Source organism: Heptranchias perlo, chromosome 8, assembly GCF_035084215.1.
Source record: "Heptranchias perlo isolate sHepPer1 chromosome 8, sHepPer1.hap1, whole genome shotgun sequence".
Lineage (NCBI taxonomy): Eukaryota > Metazoa > Chordata > Chondrichthyes > Hexanchiformes > Hexanchidae > Heptranchias > Heptranchias perlo.
In genome coordinates this window covers 61,858,961-61,881,204 of record NC_090332.1, presented here as the reverse complement: position 1 = coordinate 61,881,204, position 22,244 = coordinate 61,858,961, and the positions used below count along the sequence as shown (strand labels likewise).

Genomic DNA, 22,244 nt, shown 5'->3' with positions numbered 1-22,244 from the left:
TTTTAAGGTTTTACTGATGTGTAGGCAAATGGATTGTGGGATTCCAAGCTTAATAACACCAAATGTATTAAAAAGCTAACCAGACACTATTTTGTAGGACCAATGTCAGCCATGTTTAGATGCAGGCACAACACTGAAACAGATTCTCACAGGTGTGGGGCAGTAGGTTCAGGGAGTTTTCTATCCGATGGCTGAGGTTTTCCAGTGACAGCACTGCAAAATTATCCTTCATCGCTCATTCGTTTCTCATACTCAATATCACAGGGTTTCATTTTCTATCTGTGATATTATTGGACTGCAGTTGTAAATTTAAAGCATTTCTTGTTTTTTTCATGTTTTACTGTCATTTAATTGAATCAAATTGTTATTCTTTTTGGGATGAGCTTTTCATAGAATCGTAGAGCACAGAAAGGGGCTATTTGGCCCATCGTGCCTGTGCTGGCTCTTTGAAAGAGTTACCCAATTAGTCCCAATCCCTTGCTCTTTCTGCATAGCCCTGTAAATTTTTCCTTTTCAAGTATATAGAATTGCATAAAATTTACAGCACAGAAACAGGCCATTCGGCCCAACTGGTCTATGCCGGTGTTTATGCTCCACACGAGCCTCCTCCCACCCTACTTCATCTAACCCTATCAGCATAACCTTCTATTCCTTTCTCCCTTATGTGCTTATCTAGCTTCCCTTAAATGCTTCTATGCTATTCACCTCAACCACTCCTTGTGGTAGCGAGTTCCACATTCTAACCACTCTCTGGGTAAAGAAGTTGCTCCTGAATTTCTTATTGGATTTACTAGTGACTATCTTATATTTATGACCCCCAGTTTTGGACTCGCCCACAAGTGGAAACATCTTCTTTGCGTCTACCTTATCAAATCCCTTCATAATTTTAAAGACCTCTATTAGGTTACTCCTCAGCCTTTTCTTTTCTGGAGAAAAGAGCCCCAGCCTGTTCAATCTTCCCTTATAGTATAATGACAGTAATTCATTTACAATAAGCAAGCATTAGTTAAACGTTTAAAATAACACAAATTGTGTTATAGTCACTGGTAATAAATTGCAATATAGTTCTATAAATTATGGCATTTGTATATTCAGGAGACGAAGGTGACAGCTTATAGAGTAATAAACCTTAAATCAAACATAGCACCTACAGAGATGTAGGAAAATTACTGAATGACATATTTTTGTTGCAGCTGCTTAATAATTGTTTTAATTAAGAAATTGACTACCTTGCCATTAAAATGTAACCATTTTGTTAAACTTATAGAAGATGATGCAGTGTGGCAATAATTTTGCCCTAAGTTGCATTTCGCCACTCCTCACCAACACCCCCCCACCTCCCAACAACCATTTTCCATTGGTGGTAATGGATGTTAAAATTAACCCTCACGGGACAATTCAAGCACTGTGTTAAATTAGTTAGGGGTTGGACATTGTGTTACCAACTTTTTGTCAAGAGTTACAATTCTAACCAATCTTAAAAGCCACCCTCAGGAATGCTGAAACATGCTGTACCATGTAATGATGGGATGTCGTTTGGATCCTACTTTGGGCAGAAGCTGATTTGAGGCTGGTACTGCTCCTCAGATAAAGAAAAATAATTTAGAATCAATAATTCTATAAAATAGTTCTATTTTAACTTGACACTTTTTTTTTGTTCGATGGAAAAGGGAAGGACTCTATCTTATAATAGCATTGCTCAACCTGTGGAAATGCATAAAGGGATACTTGACCATATTAACTCTCTCTAATACACCTAACTCACGAATGTAGAAATGCATGAAGGGATACTTGACCATATTAACTGACCAGCTAATTCACTTAAATTCACATAATAAAGTTTCTCACGAAAAACACATAGAAGCACAATTGTGTAATTATTTTGAGTTTTCTCATGCTGATAGCTGTCCTCCCTTAGATATGGAGGTAGCTGACTAACTGGAATAAATGACCGTATAGCCTTGAGACTAGCTACAGACTTACTGATAATAAAGACAGTTTCTTAGGGAAAAAGCACTTTCCCAGGCCTGCGTCCAAAATATCAAGACGGCTATGGGAACTGGAGGGTGGGACCTGAGCCAATAAAGAATGTACGTGTATGCCCATATTCTGTGACAGGTGGGCGTTGTTACTGAGCTGTATAAACGTGAGCTGTTTCTTGAACTCAGCGAAGATGTATCCTCAACCATTGTTTTGAGGTGCTCTTCCACTTGTACAAGTAAAATCATAAATTCTCGCTTGTCTTACTTTTGTTTGGGTGTTAATGCATTGTATAGAATAAGTAATATTAAGTTTAAGTTTCGACAGTTTCTTGGAGGTCCCACCGAGATCGCTTGTGATCCCCGGTAAGTATGGATACAGGTTGTCTGTGCAAGCCGCAGACGCACTGCAATTAGTAAATGTATGCATTAACTGACGTGACTAATTCTTCTGTTGGCCTTTAGGAATCGAAAGGTGATCATAGGAAATGTGTTTCATATAGACAAGGAGAAAAAAAAAGGGGGAATAAAAGGAACTTGACAGATTACTCGATATTGTCAGCTGCGGTGTTGTCGTAATGGGCTGAGAGAGAACAATAACGGAGTAGATCTGTGAAACCGGTAAAATAACTAGAGTGACGTTGAGGCTGCTGTATAGGGCCAACAGATGGTCACTGCTAGTGAGGCACCAGAGAAAAAAAGAGGTAACAAGGCTACAGACTTTTAGAATAAAAATTAATATTCAGAACTGAGTGAAATTGTAATTTGAACAAGTCTGTAGTGGCGACAAACGCAGACTGGTGTTAATGTCGCGTAGTGTTAAGGTATACCAATTGCAGACGTTTCTCTTATGCACCTAGCCTGAGCTGGTTATGAAGAGGGTTTTAACCCCACGTGAAGGCCAGGACCCTAAAGTAGGTGTAGAGAACACATGACGTCTTGTCCAATCGGCTGAATTATCAAGTATAGAATTGCGATAGTTAAGATAGGTCTTGATTATTGTGTAATTACAGTGTGAAGGATTGTATAAACTATAAGCGCAGGGCGCTAGTTGAGAGCGCAATACCGGGTGATGATCCGGAGGGGGAAAGGGGTGTCCAACGTGTGAGTGTTTGTCTGGTACCGATGAAGGAGTAGCGACCCTACGTCAATTCAAAGTATAAGTGTTTGTCTGATTAGAGAATAAGTATTTGATAGAGTATAAGTGTTTGTTTGTTTAAAGTTTAAAGTGAGAGTGTACAAAATAAAGTATAAGATGAGAAGTAGATAAAACACGATGCCTAAAGGTAAGCAAAAAAAAAGAAACCCTCACTGAGACCGGTGATGATTATGGTCCGGAAGGAAGTTTAGAAAGATACGTATATGAGGAATACAAAAAGGAAATCCCAGGGATGAGGAAGATAGGATGGGATCCAAAAGACAACTCTGGTTGACAGTTTAGATGGTGGCAGGCGCAGGATGAAAAAAAAACACAAAAAAAAAGACGGCGATAATGACTAATTGGCTTTCAATTGTCGTCTGAAAGATAAGATTAGGGAAAAGGCTGTTTGCCTAAAGCAGAGTCTGAAAAGAAAATAAAGGAGCTGCAAGCAAACAAGTTGGTCAATAAGAAACATTGGAGAAAACACTATGATTAAAATAAATCTCAAAAATAGTGTGCAAAATATATAGTGTAAAGCAATCCACAAATGTGAGAAGTGAAGGACAAAATATCAGTCAAACCTGGGTGAGGAGAAAATTTGAAGCCAAATCGCAAAGGAGCTGAAAAAAAGGGTGTTTAAATTTGCTGAGCGTCTAGCGGAGTAGAATGAAATATGGAACCTTCATCTCAGAGGGAGAAGTGTCAAATTACTGCTACCACGAGAGACAGTTAATGTTAACCCCTTCCATCCCAAGAAGCCAGACTGTCATGCCATCTTATCAGCCAAGAGCAGTTCAAACAGATAGGAATGACCCAGTCGGTTGAGAACTGTCTGAGGCTTGCCCAGAACACAGGTAACAATTGGTATCGGTTATGCTATTAAAATTGACCCAATTACTCGGGAATGCCAAAGGCTACAAATTGACTGAGATATAAGTTTCCACACAGACAATGCTACAGTGAAAAATTGACAAGAAAGGTGAATGTAAAACAAATCGTATGAAGAGAAAGCATAGGTTGGACAATTGGAAGTCCATTACTTGGGCTATGTGCTGACACAGGGTACTAAACGCCTACCAGAAGAAAGGAAATTGACAATTTTAAATTTACCTTGCCCACAGTACGTTAAGAAAGTTCGACAAGTTCTAGGACAATTCAATTTTATTTTGAACTATTCACGAATAGTAGCTCCAATACAAGACCTGACCAAAGGGGGGAGACCTTCCCTGACAAATTATATAACTCGCATTGAGAATGTAATGTATGATAACGTGCAACATGAGCTTGTACCGGTAGTACTAGATTTAACCGATATGGCCCTACCCACATGGTGTTCTAAGAAAACTCAACAATTATATCAACACCTCCTAACTCAAGTGTTAAAACAAGGCGCGACATGGAATGGAGGTGGACATCGTAAAAGAGATAGACAAATGTGGAGACGTAAAAGGTCTATGATAAATTATATAGCAACTGCCTTTAATAAAAGAGGAATATAACGCATCTCAGCAGGCGGCTGCTAATGACATCTGCAGTACATATGGTAACTGGATTGTGGAACAGACACGAGAGAACCTAGCCCAGATACAGGCAGGGGAAGTACCCTTATGGATAATGAATCAACAAACTGAGGGTGAACCTGACCCATGGGCATGATGGAGGTGGTACCTCCAAGCGGCTGTTAGCAAACAAGAACATCACCCCTTGCCAATTCAGGGCAATGGTGCGGGTGTACCCCACTCAAGTGGAGTGTAAACCTGACGGAGGAGGGCTCCTAGGGTTGGTACTAGTAATACTGGTGATGGCACCCGGAACCCAGGGATGATAGGTGTGCCAAGTACAGAATATTGGGGTAGTGAAGGACGGAATGCACATATCCCATCACAATATGTTACCATATGCTGTAAAGATTAAAGGGAATTTGGCTGGAACAAAATTAGAGGGATGTGTTACTTGACATGCTGTCACTGTATGTCCACACAGTATTGGACACAGCCCAGAAGCACAGTGTGGGTTTAACAATACCGGTACCAATCAGGATATTAACTGTACCATGGAGGCCCTAGGGACGGATCTAAAACCCACTCAAGTGGCATATGCTGGAAAGGGCGAATATTGTGTTACAACTAATTTGAAAACGTTTAAATATGCCAATCTAACTTGTGATATTTTAAGTCCAAAGTTCTGCTTCATTTCTGAAGTCCCGGTTCGGATTGGACCCGAGGAACTGGTAGAGATACACCGGCATAACCTCACCACCTTACAAGTTTCCGAGGATATCAAAAAGGACTTAAAAGAATATCAGGACACATTTGGGTATTTGATACCTCTGTTGCCTGAATACTTGAAAGCATTGCGAATGGAGATACGCCTCTCCCAGAAGGTTTATTATAACCTACAACAGAACAATAAAAACATTAAGCATGACATTGACCAAATTAAAGTCACCACTTGGTGGGATGACCTCTGGAATTGGGGACCGAATATTTTATTTTTTTATTCGTTCACGGGATGTGGGCATTGCTGGCGAGGCCAGCATTTATTGCCCATCCCTAATTGCCCTCGAGAAGGTGGTGGTGAGCCGCCTTCTTGAACCGCTGCAGTCCGTGTGATGGATACAGATCCATCCTTGGATTAGATTAATTTCATATGTATTAGTTGTAGTGCAGTTTGTTGTAATGTGCTTCTTGATTTTCATGGCATGTAATAAATGTCGTAAGCAGAGGATGAAGGGTTTGGCAAAGGCAGTAAAATAGAGCCTGGGTGAGAATGTCCCCATTGTCTCTGTGATTTCAACTAAGAACACACCTTAATGGTACTGGGAGTAGCACCCACTGGGGTAAGGTGCATGTAAAAGGGGAGACAATCATAGTTTGATAGGATTATCAGATGCTCTGCCTCTCTTCCACCCGGACTGGTGGCCACCACGAAGAGAACCTGGATAAGATGAGGTACAGCATCTTGCATATGTAAATATCCAGGGGATGCCTAGGTGCTTGCAAGAGGGCAACACTGAGCGGGGCATACCTATGGGCAACCATGGGTGACGGATAAAGGTTGGCTATCTTGGGCTTAACCAAGAGCCAAAAGGGGGATATTGTAGGGATAAAATTTGGATTAAGGGATATAAAGGGGTGGGCCCCAATCTCGAGTTCAAAGGTCAGGCCTAGTAGTTGATTGATTGGACCCATAAACCTTCGTTTTTAATCCTTACAAATACACCAAGATCTAATGAAACAATATGTTTGAGTAAGAATTCAGTAGGGGGTGATACGATAGGATGGAGCAATTGCATTCAGTACATAAATATGACCGAAACCAGCATCAGTAGTACCATCAGATGGAAGCCTTGCACAGGTGGCCAAATTTACATAGACAGAATATATGTAAAAAATTCTCCTGCAATAACAGCGTATAATGAAGCTTACTTTATTTGTGGTCACAAGACATATCCATGGTTGCCTCAAAAATGGACAGGATCATGTTACTTGGGATATGTAATACCATATGTCCGACACTCATTGTCCCTGCCTCAACATCCTACTGGGCAACGAGTAAAAAGGGTAATTACTGAGGCCGACCGGTTCTGGGCCATTGCTTTCCCTAGGTGGGGAGTGAGTAAGGCCACCAGAGAAATTATTAATTTGGCCAAAATCTGGGAAGTAGTTGCTAATGATACGGCAGAAGCCTTAAAGGAAATGAGCGCAGAGATGATAGCCATTCGTACGGTCACCTTGCAGAACCGTATGGCCCTTGATTACCTATTGGTAGAGAAAGGAGGAACATGCGCACTAATTGGATCTGAATGTTGTACCTACATACCTGATAGTTCAGAGAAGATTACTAATTTGGCCGATCACATCCAAAAGGAAATTGAGAAACTCAAGCAGCCCCCTTCGTTCACTCTTTGGGGCTGGGCAACCGGATGGCTGGGTTCTATTGGGACTTCTCTAGTTCAAGGATTAGTCATATTCGTTGTTATAGTTCTTATAGCTTATTGCTTATTCAAATGTTGCTGTGTTATGATGTCCAATCTGGGTACACATATAGCGCCCACAAATTTAATGGTGCAAGTAGAGGCGGCAAAAGATGAGGTACAGGAAGAGATTGAACGCCTACTAGAGTAATGCTCTACTAGGATATTTTCCTTTATAAAGGACAAAAGGGGGGAATGTGGAAATGCATAAAGGGATACTTGACCATATTAACTCTCTCTAATACACCTGACTCATGAATGTAGAAATGCATGAAGGGATACTTGACCATATTAACTGACCAGCTAATTCACTTAAACTCACATAATGAAGTTCTCCTTAGAGCAGAGAAGGTTGAGAGGAGATTTGATAGACGTGTTCAAAATCATGAAGGGTCTAGACAAAGTAAACAAAGAAAAACTGTTCCCACTGGCGGAAGGGTTGTGAACCAGAGGACACAGGTTTAAGGTGATTGACAAAAGAACCAAAGGCGACATGAGGAAAAACTTTTTTACGCAGCGAGAGGTTATGATCTGGAATGCACTGCCTGAAAGGGAGGTGGAAACAGGGTCAATTGTGGCTTTCAAAAAGGCATTAGGTAGGTACCTGAAAGAGAAAAATTTGCAGGGCTACAGGGAAAGAGCAGGGGAGTGGGACTAGCTGGATTGCTCTTGCAGAGAGCTGACGCAGGCTCGATGGGCTGAATGGCCTCCTTCTTTGCCGTAACCATTCTATGATTCTATGATTTTACATCAGCACAAAAAAGAGAGAACAGTACTGAATCATAGGCCAGTCAAAATCCCATGGGTGGTCAAAACATTAACAAAGGCCAAGAGGCATGCAGAGCAGCAAATCTGCCATGGGTTAGAACTGAGGGGAGGGGAGGTAGGCCATAAATGTCTCCAGGGCAGTATTATGAGCACCACTGCAATAGGAGAGGAAAGGAATGCCTGAGTGCTAACAGTAGGACAGGCTCTGGCAGATAGGTGGCGGGGGGGGGGGGGGGGGGGGGGCGGGTGGGCGGTTGTGGGACGAAAATCGCAGAAAGAAAATGAACTGGAGGTCTGCCTGTACCGATTTTCAGGTGGACCTTGATTTAGGCGGCCATAGCTTCCACCGGAAACAGACAGGGGTTCATTAAAATATACAAATCAGGGTCAAATGACGTAGTTAAGATCCTGCCGCCATTTTCCTCTTTACCCACGTTGCTATCGCTATTGCCTCAACCCACCAACAAAGCATGTACAAGGTATAAGTCAGGCGGTGGCCATTTCCAGCAGTATTTACCTGCTCTCATCTAAAACATTGCAAAGATTTGCAAGACATTTTGCTTGTATTAGATAGATAAATAATATCCAATTCCTTTTTGAAAGTTACTATTGAATCTGCTTCCACCACCCTTTCAGGCAGTGCATTCCAGATCATAACAACTTGCCGCATAAAAAGAGTTCTCCTCTTCTGCCCTCTGGCTCTTTTACCAATTACCTTAAATCTGTGTCCTCTGGTTACCGGCCCTCCTGCCAGTGGAGACAATTTCTCCTTATTTACTCTATGAAAACCCTTCATGTTCTCCCAGAACCATTCAGCATCTTGTAACGTGACTGGGGTCCTTACTGTTCCCGGCCTGATGGTTTACCTTCAGAATCCAATAGTATAAAATTTGGGACTGAATCCTTTATTTTCGGGTCTGGCCCTTGTCAAGGAGAGATAGCTCTCAAAGGAGCCTTCATTGCCGTTCTGTGTCATAGCAGCACGAGTTTACAGTTCACAAGGCTTCTTTGGCAGCACCTCCCAAACCCGCAACCTCACCACCCAGAAGGACAAGGACAGCAGGTGTATGGGAACACCATCACCTGCACGTTCCCCTCCAAGTCACACACCAGCCTGATTTGGAAATATATCACCATTCCTCATCGCCGCTGGGTCAAAATCCTGGAATATCCTACCTATTAGCATTTTGGGAGCACCTTCACCACATGGACTGCAGCGGTTCAAGAAGGCGGCTCACCACCACCTTCTCAAGGGCAATTAGGGAAGGGCAATAAATGGCGGCTATGCCAGCGATGACCACATCCCAAGGAGGAATAAACAATAATAATGAATAATATCAAACATTTCACATAGACGCACCATTAAACCTATTGAAACAGCAGCACCTGATATGTTAGTTTGTGATATAAAGAATTGGGTGAACCAAATCAGTTTGTTCGCCCTTAATTGTGTCACTGGATGGGTTTGTTCCTGCTATAAGTAAGGGGTCCCTTTCAATGTGTTGCCTCCGTGGTGTCAGTGGGAGCATCACCTCCAGTACAGAGGGATCAGCGTCCTGCAGAGAGTGGAAAAAATGGTTCAAAATCTTACAACGGAGCATCAAACCCATTCCTAAAAACAAACAATAGAGTATCAGGTACTATTTACAATTTAGTTAATACAACAATTTCACTAACTCTTGCACACTGCCATCTGCGTTCCTGATAAGACATGAAATCCAGCTATTAATTCTGTAAACCATGTTTAACTCTTTGACTGCTGATATTTTCATTCAGTGTACTGCTCTTGCTCTGGGCCTGATAACGCACCCGTTCATTTGATGTGATTGTTACAGTTCCCCAGTCTCAGACCCATGAACAGTGCATCCCCACTTACTGTTATTGCTGGTGATGCAGTTTTATTAAGATCCAAATGGTTTTTGAGTCTCAGGGACAAATAATATGAATGATTATTTTCTCCGCAAGAAGCACTGATTATGAGATAAGAATTATGAGGTGAAATTCAACTTTGATGGGGGCGCAAAATGGGCGGTAAGGAATCAGCTGACTGTTCTACAACCTGCACAACTTCCAAATAGTATGGGGTGTACAACGGTAAGCTGATCCATTAAAGCCCGTTTTGCACCCGCACCCAACTTGAATTTTACCCCGCATATGTTTATGTGTTAACAGGATGCTTAACTTCCCTGGGGTTGACCTGGGTCCATCACCGGCATCTCCACATCATATCTTCCCTGGGATATAGTTAATTGTACCATCCTCACAGATAGTTCTCAAATAAACTATGAAATGTTTGACAGTATTCACTAATGATGCCAGTCCAGTCTATTGTCTCACTTTCTACCATCGCCCGGTGCATCAGTGTTACTGGGAGATGGTAGAAAACGGGTGCTATGAGTGGCCGCCCATTATACCTCCTGCCCGGTTTTACTTTCAATTGACTTCAGTGGAAAGGAAAGTCTGACGTGTGTAATGGGCAGCCAACTATATCGTTCCTTTTACCCCATCGCCCAAAGTTAAAATTCCCCCACGGTTTTGGGGTGGAAAGGGGAGCACGACGTGAATAGTTTTATTGAGTTATATTTATTTAGATTGATCTCCTACCAATTTAATCCTTTGCCACAGTTCAGGGGATCCCTCAGTGAGGCCCACACTGGGGGTAATTTTAACTTTTGGCGATAGTGTAAAACGGGCAATATCTGATTGGCCACCTGTTACACGCTCTGCCCAATTTTCATTTCCACTGATGCAAGGGAAAATCTGGTGGGGGGGGGCGGGTATAATGGGCGGCCAATCCAATGTCATCTGTTATACACCATCACCAAAAGTTTAAATTACCCTGAAACAGAGGAAACAACATTGGAATGAATGGTACCAGACGTGAGGGGTTTCAGTAATGTGGAGAGACTTGAGAAGCTGGGATTGTTCTCCTTAGAGCAGCGAAGGTTAAGGGGAAATTTAATGGAGGAGTTCAAAATTAGGAGAGGTTTTGAGAGTAGATAAGGAGAAACTGTTTCCGCTGGTGGGTGGGTCGGTAACCAGAGGACACAGATTTAAGATAATTGGCAAAAGAACCAGGGGGGAGATGAGGAGAATTTTTTTTACGCAGCGAGTTTGTTATGATCTGGAATGCACTGCCTGAAAGGGTGGTGGAAGCAGATTCAATAGTAACTCTCAAAAGGGAATTGGATAAATACTTGAAAAGGAAAATTTTGCAGGGCTCTGGGGAAAGAGCAGGGGAGTGGGACCAATTCGACAGCTCTTTCAAAGAGCCGGCACAGGCACGATGGGCCAAATGGCCTCTTTCTGTGCTGAAGGATTAAGATAATTCAGAAATAAAAGACCCATAAATAGCTGATGAAGTGGGAGACCTGAGGTAGAATGTAGTAAATGAGAGCAATGAAAAACACAGAAATTCTGGGAGTCAGGTATGATTTTTCAATAATTTTCCTTGGCAGGGTACCTTGTATCTACCCCCTGGTGGCCTCATTCCATTGGGTGCTGGGTGCTTACAGTCAAGGACTGTGGAAAAGTGGCATTCATTCCTCAACACTGATAGAACACACCTTTGATAGAAAGAGAGCATTCTGGGACTCGTTGGTTGCTTCTGTTGTGAGGCAACTGGGAAGGTCAAGGGTCCAAAGGTTTGGATATGGACTATGGGAATGCCTGTGTGCAGAAGCAGCTGTTGCAATGATGTGTGGATTGGTTGTCTCACTGGATTTATGAAACGTTCAGCTGACCGTGAGCTACTCTACCCGCTAACTGAATAAGCCCTCGTCCTTCCCGGAGCATCCACTTGTATGCTTGGAATATGAGGGTTCAGTTGATCCTCACGTTCCTCTCTCTGTTCGCCCAGCGTCAGGCTGGTGCTGAGGTCGTGGCTCAGTTCAGCAACAACAACTGTGCAGAATTCTTCCACCGCGGCCTGGAGCCCCTGGGCCTGGAGCCGGCGAACCCCGCCAGGTTGTGCCAGCGTTACCAGGGGAGATACTACTTTGCGGGGCTCTATGACAGGGACAGACGCATACCCGTCTACTCCGCCCACATCTACAACTTTAAGCATGAAATGGATAACATGAAGACTGGATCGGACAAAAAATGGAAGTACGAGCCTCAGGTAAGTGTGCCTGAGAAAGGGCCACTTGGTGAAGTCTTTTGGGGAATCATTCCTTTATATGGAACACCAGCAAATCTCCTGTGTCAGGGCTCGGGTGAATTCGAGGACAGGGCTTTCAATAATTAAAGCGTGACAGGAAAGTGTGACAGGGAAAGTGCGACAGGGAAAGTGCGACAGTGAATGTGTGACAGGGAAAGTGCGACAGTGAATGTGTGACAGGGAATGTGTGACAGGGAAAGTGCGACATGGAAAGCACAATGGAGAAAGTGTGACTGGTCGTGTGACATTTACAGGAAGACTATTAAGAACTAGAGTTTCTGAAAATTCATCCCTGGCCACATTGTCTGCCCACTACCAGTGCAGTATTTACCTGTGTTGCCACCTTGGTGATAGGAATTTGAAAATATACCATTTGATATAATATTAGTCGATCACCACTGACATTATCCACATGAGGATCCCCTGACGTGTGACAGTTAAGGCATGACAAGACATAAGTGCAACATAGGATGTGTCCACTGCACACAGGACACGGAGGCAGAGACATCCAGATAATGGAAATGAGGCAGAGACACAGACAGAAGGATATGGAGGCTCAGAGAGACCGAATTAGAAAGGCCAATATGGACAGGGAGAGATTGAGATAGCAAGAAATAGAGAGCAATAAAGAGAGAGGGAGCAACAGAGGGCTAGCCAAAGGCTGATGCTGCGAGACATAGAGGAACAGAGACAGAAAGAGAGGAAGAGAGAAAGATATAGTCAGCAAGGCACAGACAGGGATGGCCAGAAACAGATTAAAAGAGGGTCAGAGAGAGAATGAATTAGATGGTGGCGACGTGTACGTGTTTGTATTTTGTCTGTCTGTGCGACTTTGCATATATAGAATCATAGAATCATAGAAAGGTTACAGCATGGAAGGAGGCCATTCAGCCCATCGAGTCCACACCGGCTCTATGGAAGAGTAATCCAGTTAGTCCCACTCCCCCGCCCTATTCCCCTAGCCCTGCAAATTTTTTCCTTTCAAGTACTTATCCAGTTCCCTTTTGAAGGCTATGATTTAATCTGCCTCCACTACTCCCTCAGGCAGTGCATTCCAGATCCTAATCACTCGCTGCGTAAAAAAGTTTTCCCTTATGTCATATATGTGTGTCCTGCCTGCCTGAGTGTGTTTGTGTGTGTGGGGAGGGATGGGAGGTGTGAATATTTCTGTGTGTATGTGTGGATATGTCTGTGCATGTAGTCTGTGTGTCTCTGCCTCCATGTGTGTGTATCTATGTGTGTGTATGTGTGTGCATATGTGTGTATGTGTGTGTATGTGTGCACGTGTATGTATGTGTTTGTACATGTGTATGTATATGCGTCTGCATGTATTTGTGTGTATGTGTGTATATGTGTTTGTATATGTGTGTATGTATATGTGTGTGTATATGTGTGTATGTGTGTATATGTGTGTATATGTGTGTGTATGTGTGTGTATATGTATGTGTGTATATGTGTGTATGTATATGCGTCTGCATGTATTTGTGTGTATGTGTGTATATGTGTGTGTATATGTATGTGTGTGTATGTGTGTGTATGTGTGTGTATATACCACCAGCAACGACCAAGCTTCCCCTGGTACCACGGTTGCAACCACAGGGAAGTCTATTGTCAATTTATCCGACCACACCCTTCAACCAGACGAAATCGAAGTTCTCAGCCGAGGGCTCAATTTCTGCCCCACGACCAAAATGGACCCCACTAGTCTCGCGGCGGACACAGAGGAATTCATCAGGAGAATGAGGCTCCGGGAATTCTACCACAAACCCCAAGATTTCAGCAGCGAACCCAATGAGACAATCGACGATCCGGAACAGCAGACAGAGGGATCCGCGGTACAGCAACCGAAGAGGAAAGAGTCAAACTGGACTCCTCCGGAGGGTCGCTGCCCTCAGCTGGACATGTATGCTCAAGCTGTCAGGAAATTCGTCAATGCCAGATTCATCAGCCGCACTCAGAAGACAGTCCAGAATGTCACCCGAGCACAACGCAACGCCATCAACGCTCTCAAGACCAACCGCAACATCGTCATCAAACCAGCGGACAAAGGAGGAGCCATAGTCATACAGAACAGAACAGACTATTGCAAAGAAGCATACCGACAACTGGACAACCAGGAACACTACAGACGGTTACCCGCAGATCCGACCAAAGAACACACCCACCAGCTCAACAAACTGATCAAGACCTTCGATCCAGACCTTCAAAGCATCCTACGCACTCTCATCCCACGTAATCCCCGCGTGGGAGACTTCTACTGCCTCCCAAAGATACACAAAGCCAACACACCCGGACGTCCCATCGTATCAGGCAACGGAACCCTGTGTGAGAACCTCTCTGGATACATCGAGGGCATCCTGAAACCCATCGTACAGGGAACCCCCAGCTTCTGTCGCGACACTACAGACTTCCTACAAAAACTCAGTACCCACGGACCAGTTGAACCAGGAACACTTCTCACCACGATGGACGTCTCGGCACTATACACCAGTATCCCCCACGATGACGGCATCGCTGCGACAGCATCAATACTCAACACCAACAACAGCCAATCTCCGGAAGCCATCCTACAACTCATCCGCTTCATCCTGGATCACAATGTCTTCACCTTCGATAACCAGTTCTTTACCCAAACACACGGAACAGCCATGGGGACCAAATTCGCACCCCAATACGCCAACATTTTCATGCACAAGTTCGAGCAGGACTTCTTCACTGCACAAGACCTCCAACCAACACTATACACCAGATACATCGACGACATTTTCTTTCTATGGACCCACGGCAAGGAATCACTAAAGAGACTACACGATAACATCAACAAGTTCCATCCCACCATCAAGCTCACCATGGACTACTCCTCAGAATCAGTTTCTTTCTTGGACACACGAATCTCCATCAAAGACGGGCACCTCAGCACCTCACTCTACCGCAAGCCCACGGACAACCTCACGATGCTCCACTTTTCCAGCTTCCACCCCAACAACGTCAAAGAGGCCATCCCCTATGGACAGGCCCTGCGAATACACAGGGTCTGCTCAGACGAGGAGGAACGCGATGGACACCTACAGACGCTGAAAGACGCCCTAGTAAGAACGGGATATGACGCTCGACTCATCGATCGACAGTTCCGGCGGGCCACAGCAAAAAATCGCATAGACCTCCTCAGGAGACTAACACGGGACGCAACCAACAGAGTACCCTTTGTCGTCCAGTACTTCCCCGGAGCGGAGAAACTACGCCATGTTCTCCGCAGCCTTCAACATGTCATCAATGACGACGAACACCTCGCTATGGCCATCCCCACACCTCCACTACTCGCCTTTAAACAGCCACCCAACCTCAAACAGACCATCGTTCGCAGCAAATTACCTAGCTTTCAAGAGAACAGCGTCCACGACACCACACAACCCTGCCGCGGTAACCTCTGCAAGACATGCCAGATCATCGACACAGATACCACCATCACACGAGAGGACACCACCCACCAGGTGCATGGTTCATACTCCTGTGACTCGGCCAACGTTGTCTACCTCATACGTTGCAGGAAAGGATGCCCCAGAGCATGGTACATTGGCGAGACCATGCAGACGCTGCGACAACGGATGAACGGACACCGCGCAACAATCGCCAAACAGGAGGGTTCCCTCCCAGTCGGGGAACACTTCAGCAGTCATGGACATTCATCCACCGACCTTCGGGTAAGCGTACTCCAAGGCGGCCTTCGAGACACACAACGCAAAATCGTCGAGCAGAAATTGATAGCCAAGTTCCGCACCCATGAGGACGGCCTCAACCGGGATCTTGGGTTCATGTCACGCTACACGTTACCCCACCAGCGAACAAATGTTATCTGTTTTTAATATAATGGGTCATTTGCTGGCTCTCTCTGCCTTCCGGATGTTTCTGCCTCTCTCTTTTTTTTCTCTGTTTTTTTTCCCTGTTTGTTTTTTTGTTGAATGTGTATTCGGGGGTTCTGCAGGTGACACCTCTCTGTCTGAACACGGTGATTGCCTTGGCAACGGGCAGTTGCAGGGGCAGTCTGTAAACACCATGTATTGTTCTATATGTATAAATGCGTAGGCTTCAAGGAGCTCCTGAAACATTTACCTGAGGAAGGAGGAAGTCTCCGAAAGCTTGTGAATTTAAAATAAAATTGCTGGACTATAACTTGGTGTTGTAAAATTGTTTACAATTATATATATGTGTGTGTATATGTGTGTATATATGTGTGTGTATATATATGTGTGTGTATATATATGTATGTGTATGTGTGTGTATATATCATTGGGAATTTCCTTGAGGATTCTCACGATCCACCGTTGTAACATCAGTGGAACCCCGTTCACATGTTTATGGGGGTAATATTAACGTTGGGCGATGGAGTAATACAGGCAATGTCGAATTAACAGCCCGTTATATACCCCATCCAGTTGTTTATTTCCATTGAAGTCAACAGGAGGGAAAATCAAACTTGTTGTATGATGGGCGGCTAATTCGATATTGCCAGTTTTACATCAGGGTCCAATGTTAAGATTACGCCCTAAGGTGTGGTTTTATTCTGACCATCTGCCAAAGTTATGGCCGGTGAATCGAGAGAAACCCCCCCCTGCCCCGGGGAAATTCCTGAGGGATGTGCGTATATGTGTGTGTGTTTGGAAGGCCTTGTCCCCACTTGTTAAACTGTCCCTCGCTCTTCCTGACAGCTGGCTGACCCCGGTGCTCAGGCCGACATGGGACGGATAACGAGCAGCGTGAAAAACCAACAGCCGATACGGCAGAGCCAGCCAGTGGAAGTCAGATACGAACACAGCTACTACGGGGTGTCCTACAGCCGCGGGCACCTGAACCCCAACAGCTATCACGGGAGCTACACCAGCCGCAGTGCCACCTACACCCTCACCAACACCGTGCCCCAGTCCCAGGCCTTCAACGGCGGCCCCTGGGCCCAGCATGAGCAGAAGGTGGCCCAGCTCCTCGAGCGGCTGTGCACCAACGTGGTGGCTCATCTGGTGACGGGAGCCATCTCTTACCGGCAGGACGTGTGGATCCCTGACCAGAACGAGCAGCGGGTGGCGGTGCCCGAGTTCATCTGGTCGGCCTACTGCTGCGCTGGGCGGACGAGCGGCGCTGTCTTGGCGCGCAACGACGGAAAAGGCCTGGCCAGCTTTGCGCTGAATCACCCACCTTTTCAGCCCAGCGAGATACGGGCCATGTCCGTGGCAGAGCTGGAGGAGGCCCTGCGATGTCGCCTGAACCCCAAAGGACCCGTGAAGATTTTCCGCGGAGGCTGCCAGTAGGAGGTGGCTCCCCAGGAGATTGTGCTGTGAGAAGGCATCGAATCGGTTTTAATTAAATAAAAATCTTAATTTCTTTCCTCTCATTCCCTCCCTCCTGATCTCTTTGAAGGCCCTGGGGTATCAATTCCACAGGCCCCATCACCCTCAGTTACCTCACCCCTCCTCCTGCTGGGAGGCTAGGCATTGAAAGTCTCAGAGGTTTAGTCTTCCTCGCCAAGATCATTCTCCTCCAGACCCCCTCAGCCTGCAGTCAGAGTGACAAACAGGAACCAGAGTCTCCAGTCTCAGGCTCCCTCAGTCTACACTTGGTGACTGAGGATCGAGAAGCTCCTCTCTCCAGATTCTCTCTTCATCAGTGACTGACGTGACAAGAGACCTCTCTCCGGCCTCCCTCAGAATCCTACAATCAGTGAGAGACAGGGCCGAGAATCTCCTGTCCATAGACCCTCAGAATCTGACAATCAGTGAGAGACAGGACCGAGAATCTCCTGTCCATAGACCCTCAGAATTCGACAATCAGTGAGAGACTGGACCGAGAATCTCCTGTCCATAGACCCTCAAAAACTGACAATCAGTGAGAGACAGGACCGAGAATCTCCTGTCCATAGACCCTCAGAATCTGACAATCAGTGAGAGACAGGGCCGAGAATCTCCTGTCCATAGACCCTCAGAATTCGACAATCAGTGAGAGACAGGGCCGAGAATCTCCTGTCCATAGACCCTCAGAATTCGACAATCAGTGAGAGACAGGGCCGAGAATCTCCTGTCCATAGACCCTCAGAATTCGACAATCAGTGAGAGACAGGGCCGAGAATCTCCTGTCCATAGACCCTCAGAATCCTACAATCAGTGAGAGACTGGACCGAGAATCTCCTGTCCATAGACCCTCAAAAACTGACAATCAGTGAGACACAGGACCGAGAATCTCCTGTCCATAGACCCTCAGAATTCAACAATCAGTGAGAGACAGGGCCGAGAATCTCCTGTCCATAGACCCTCAGAATTCGACAACCAGTGAGAGACAGGGCCGAGAGTCTCCTGTCCATAGACCCTCAGAATCTGACAATCAGTGAGAGACAGGACCGAGAATCTCCTGTCCATAGACCCTCAGAATCCTACAATCAGTGAGAGACAGGGCCGAGAATCTCCTGTCCATAGACCCTCAGAATCCTACAATCAGAGAGAGACAGGGCCGAGAATCTCCTGTCCATAGACCCTCAGAATCCTACAATCAGTGAGAGACAGGGCCGAGAATCTCCTGTCCATAGACCCTCAGAATCCTACAATCAGTGAGAGACAGGGCCGAGAATCTCCTGTCCATAGACCCTCAGAATCCGACAATCAGTGAGAGACAGGGCCGAGAATCTCCTGTCCATAGACCCTCAGAATCCTACAATCAATGAGAGACAGGGCCGAGAATCTCCTGTCCATAGACCCTCAGAATCTGACAATCAGTGAGAGACAGGGCCGAGAATCTCCTGTCCATAGACCCTCAGAATCCTACAATCAATGAGAGAGAGCCGAGAATCTCCTGTCCATAGACCCTCATAATCCTACAATCAGTGAGAGACAGGGCCGAGAATCTCCTGTCCATAGACCCTCAGAATCCTACAATCAGTGAGAGACAGGGCCGAGTATCTCCTGTCCATAGACCCTCAGAATCTGACAATCAGTGAGAGACAGGGCCGAGAATCTCCTGTCCATAGACCCTCAGAATCCTACAATCAGTGAGAGACAGGGCCGAGAATCTCCTGTCCATAGACCCTCAGAATCCTACAATCAGTGAGAGACAGGGCCGAGAATCTCCTGTCCATAGACCCTCAGAATCCTACAATCAGTGAGAGACAGGGCCGAGAATCTCCTGTCCATAGACCCTCAGAATCCTACAATCAATGAGAGAGAGCCGAGAATCTCCTGTCCATAGACCCTCAGAATCCTACAATCAGTGAGAGACAGGACCGAGAGTCTTTGCTTGTCAGTCAACCTTTGAAACCTTCTGTCAATGAGTGACAACACCAGATTGGAAGAAATTCATAATTAAATCTTAATTTTTTCATGTAAAACTTTGGTAAATAGTTCTGCTGGGAATTCCATCGTGCTTCATTAAACACAAACTTGTAGCATAAGTGTTTTACTTTCAAATAATTTTTGTGTTGTTTTGAACTTTGTTACAATATGAACCCCAAATAACATTATCCTCATTTCCCTCTCTCTCTGTGCCGTCTTGCCATGTCCCTCGATCTTACTGATCCTGCCATGGTTAGTGCTACTCACTATAGAGCTCCTCACCGCTAAACTATGGGGATCCTCACCTCTAAACCACGGGGATCCTCACCGCTAAACTACGGGGCTCCTCACCTCTAAACCACGGGGATCCTCACCTCTAAACCACGGGGATCCTCACCTCTAAACTATGGAGCTCCTCATCTCTAAACCACGGGGATCCTCACCTCTAAACTATGGGGCCCCTCACCTCTAAACTATGGGGCCCCTCACCTCTAAACTATGGGGCTCCTCACCTCTAAACTATGGGGATCCTCACCTCTGAGCCGTGACGCCCCTCACCTCTGAACCAAGTGACTCATCTCCCAAACTGGGATTCCTCCTACCTACAGGACTCCTCACCTCCACACCTGGGACACCAGGGTATAAATGAGTCTAGGACAGTTGCGCAAAACGGGCAACAGGGAATCGGCCGCCTGTTTTATATTCCGCCTGAACTTCTTTTCCATTAACTTCAATGAAGAGCTGTGTGTCACACTGTGTCTGACATTGTCCTTTCATTTTCTATCACCTGGACTCAAATCTAGCCCAAGCGGGGCTGGGTCAGATAGCATGTCAGACAGTGTATTTTTACCCTCTGTGACCTGGGTTGAAATCCAGCCCTGGAGTAACGGGTATCTCAGTGTGTCAACAATCTCCTTTTACCCTCTGGGACCAGGGTTGAAATCCAGCCAAATGACAACCAAAGCCAAAATCAGTTAGACTCAGTTCTGTGTTGTCCCTCTCATTCTCGAGCTGACTTATTCACAGTGACTCTGTGTGTCTCTTTCTCTCTCGCCCACTCTCTCTCTCTCTCCACTTCTATCTGTGACTCTGGGGGTAATTTTAAGCTAACTCAGCGGGCAGGAATCTCACAGGATTGAGTGGAACACCAGTTTTACACCCTGTCCAATATTACTCAACGGAGAGTAAAATCGGGCGGGTGTGAAACTAGTGTTGCATCTGATCTTGTCAGTTTCCCAACAGGTGGGTTAAGTTAAAATTGTCCCCACCGTCTCTCCGCTGCTCTGCCTCTGTCTCATTCTCTCTCCATTCTCCCTGTCTCTCTTTTATTCTGTCTCTCTCTCTAACTATTGATGTACTGTCTCTTTCTCACTTAATGGGTCAGAACTTGCTCCGACTAGCGTGGCAAGGCTCTCCGCACATCCTGCGGATAAAAAGTACGAATGTACTCACTGCTTTGGCCACGATGTCCATTTGCTGAATTTTGAAACCTTCTCCAGTGCTGCGCTCAGAGATCAGTGCAGGCCATGTCCGCATGCAAAGACTGTGGGACTGCAAGCACCGGCCACAAGCAGGCAAGTAATACTCATTTATTTAAAGTAACATTCATAGAATCATAGAAGTTACAACATGGAAACAGGCCGTTCGGCCCAACATGTCCATGTCGCCCAGTTTATACCACTAAGCTAGTCCCAATTTCCTGCACTTGGCCCATATCCCTCCATACCCATCTTACCCATGTAACTGTCCAAATGCTTTTTAAAAGACAAAATTGTACCCGCCTCTACTACTGCCTCTGGCAGCTCGTTCCAGACACTCACCACCCTTTGAGTGAAAAAATTGCCCCTCTGGACCCTTTTGTATCTCTCCCCTCTCACCTTAAATCTATGCCCCCTCGTTATAGACTCCCCTACCTTTGGGAAAAGATTTTGACTACCTTATCTATGCCCCTCATTATTTTATAGACTTCTATAAGATCACCCCTTAACCTCCTACTCTCCAGGGAAAAAAGTCCCAGTCTGTCTAACCTCTCCCTATAAGTCAAACCATCAAGTCCCGGTAGCATCCTAGTAAATCTTTTCTGCACTCTTTCTAGTTTAATAATATCCTTTCTATAATAGGGTGACCAGAACTGTACACAGTACTCCAAGTGTGGCCTCACCAATGCCCTGTACAACTTCAACAAGACATCCCAACTCCTGCATTCAATGTTCTGACCAATGAAACCAAGCATGCTGAATGCCTTCTTCACCACCCTACCCACCTGTGACTCCACTTTCAAGGAGCTATGAACCTGTACTCCTAGATCTCTTTGTTCTATAACTCCCCCCAACGCCCTACCATTAACGGAGTAGGTCCTGGCCCGATTCGATCTACCAAAATGCATCACCTCACATTTATCTAAATTAAACTCCATCTGCCATTCATCGGCCCACTGGCCCAATTTATCAAGATCCCGTTGCAATCCTAGATAACCTTCTTCACTGTCCACAATGCCACCAATCTTGGTGTCATCTGCAAACTTACTAACCATGTCTCCTAAATTCTCATCCAAATTATTAATATAAATAACAAATAACAGCGGACCCAGCACCGATCCCTGAGGCACACCGCTGGACACAGGCATCCAGTTTGAAAAACAACCCTCTACAACCACCCTCTGTCTTCTGTCGTCAAGCCAATTTTGTATCCAATTGGCTACTTCACCTTGGATCCCATGAGATTTAACCTTATGTAACAACCTACCATGCGGTACCTTGTCAAAGGCTTTGCTGAAGTCCATGTAGACCACGTCTATTGCACAGCCCTCATCTATCTTCTTGGTTACCCCTTCAAAAAACTCAATCAAATTCGTGAGACATGATTTTCCTCTCACAAAACCATGCTGACTGTTCCTAATTAGTCCCTGCCTCTC

At 45.4% G+C, this 22,244-nt stretch overlaps 1 protein-coding gene across 1 annotated transcript; it reads left to right on the top strand.

Moving 5' to 3' along the window:
- The first annotated feature begins 3,255 nt into the window (after positions 1 to 3,255).
- Positions 3,256 to 17,323, top strand: LOC137324832 (endonuclease domain-containing 1 protein-like). The gene is made up of 5 exons (XM_067989559.1): positions 3,256 to 3,265; positions 5,322 to 5,436; positions 6,728 to 6,887; positions 11,724 to 11,984; positions 16,730 to 17,323. Exons 1-5 carry the CDS (start codon positions 3,256 to 3,258, stop codon positions 17,321 to 17,323), a joined length of 1,140 nt encoding a protein of 379 aa, XP_067845660.1.
- The last annotated feature ends 4,921 nt before the right edge of the window (positions 17,324 to 22,244 follow it).

What these genes read in the sequence shown, in the direction of transcription:
- LOC137324832 (XM_067989559.1), top strand. An exon ending in GAATATCAGGACACATTTGG is followed by an intron (nt 5,437 to 6,727) that starts GTATTTGATACC and finishes TGCTTTCCCTAG; the next exon opens with GTGGGGAGTGAGTAAGGCCA. An exon ending in TGGCCCTTGATTACCTATTG is followed by an intron (nt 6,888 to 11,723) that starts GTAGAGAAAGGA and finishes CTGTTCGCCCAG; the next exon opens with CGTCAGGCTGGTGCTGAGGT.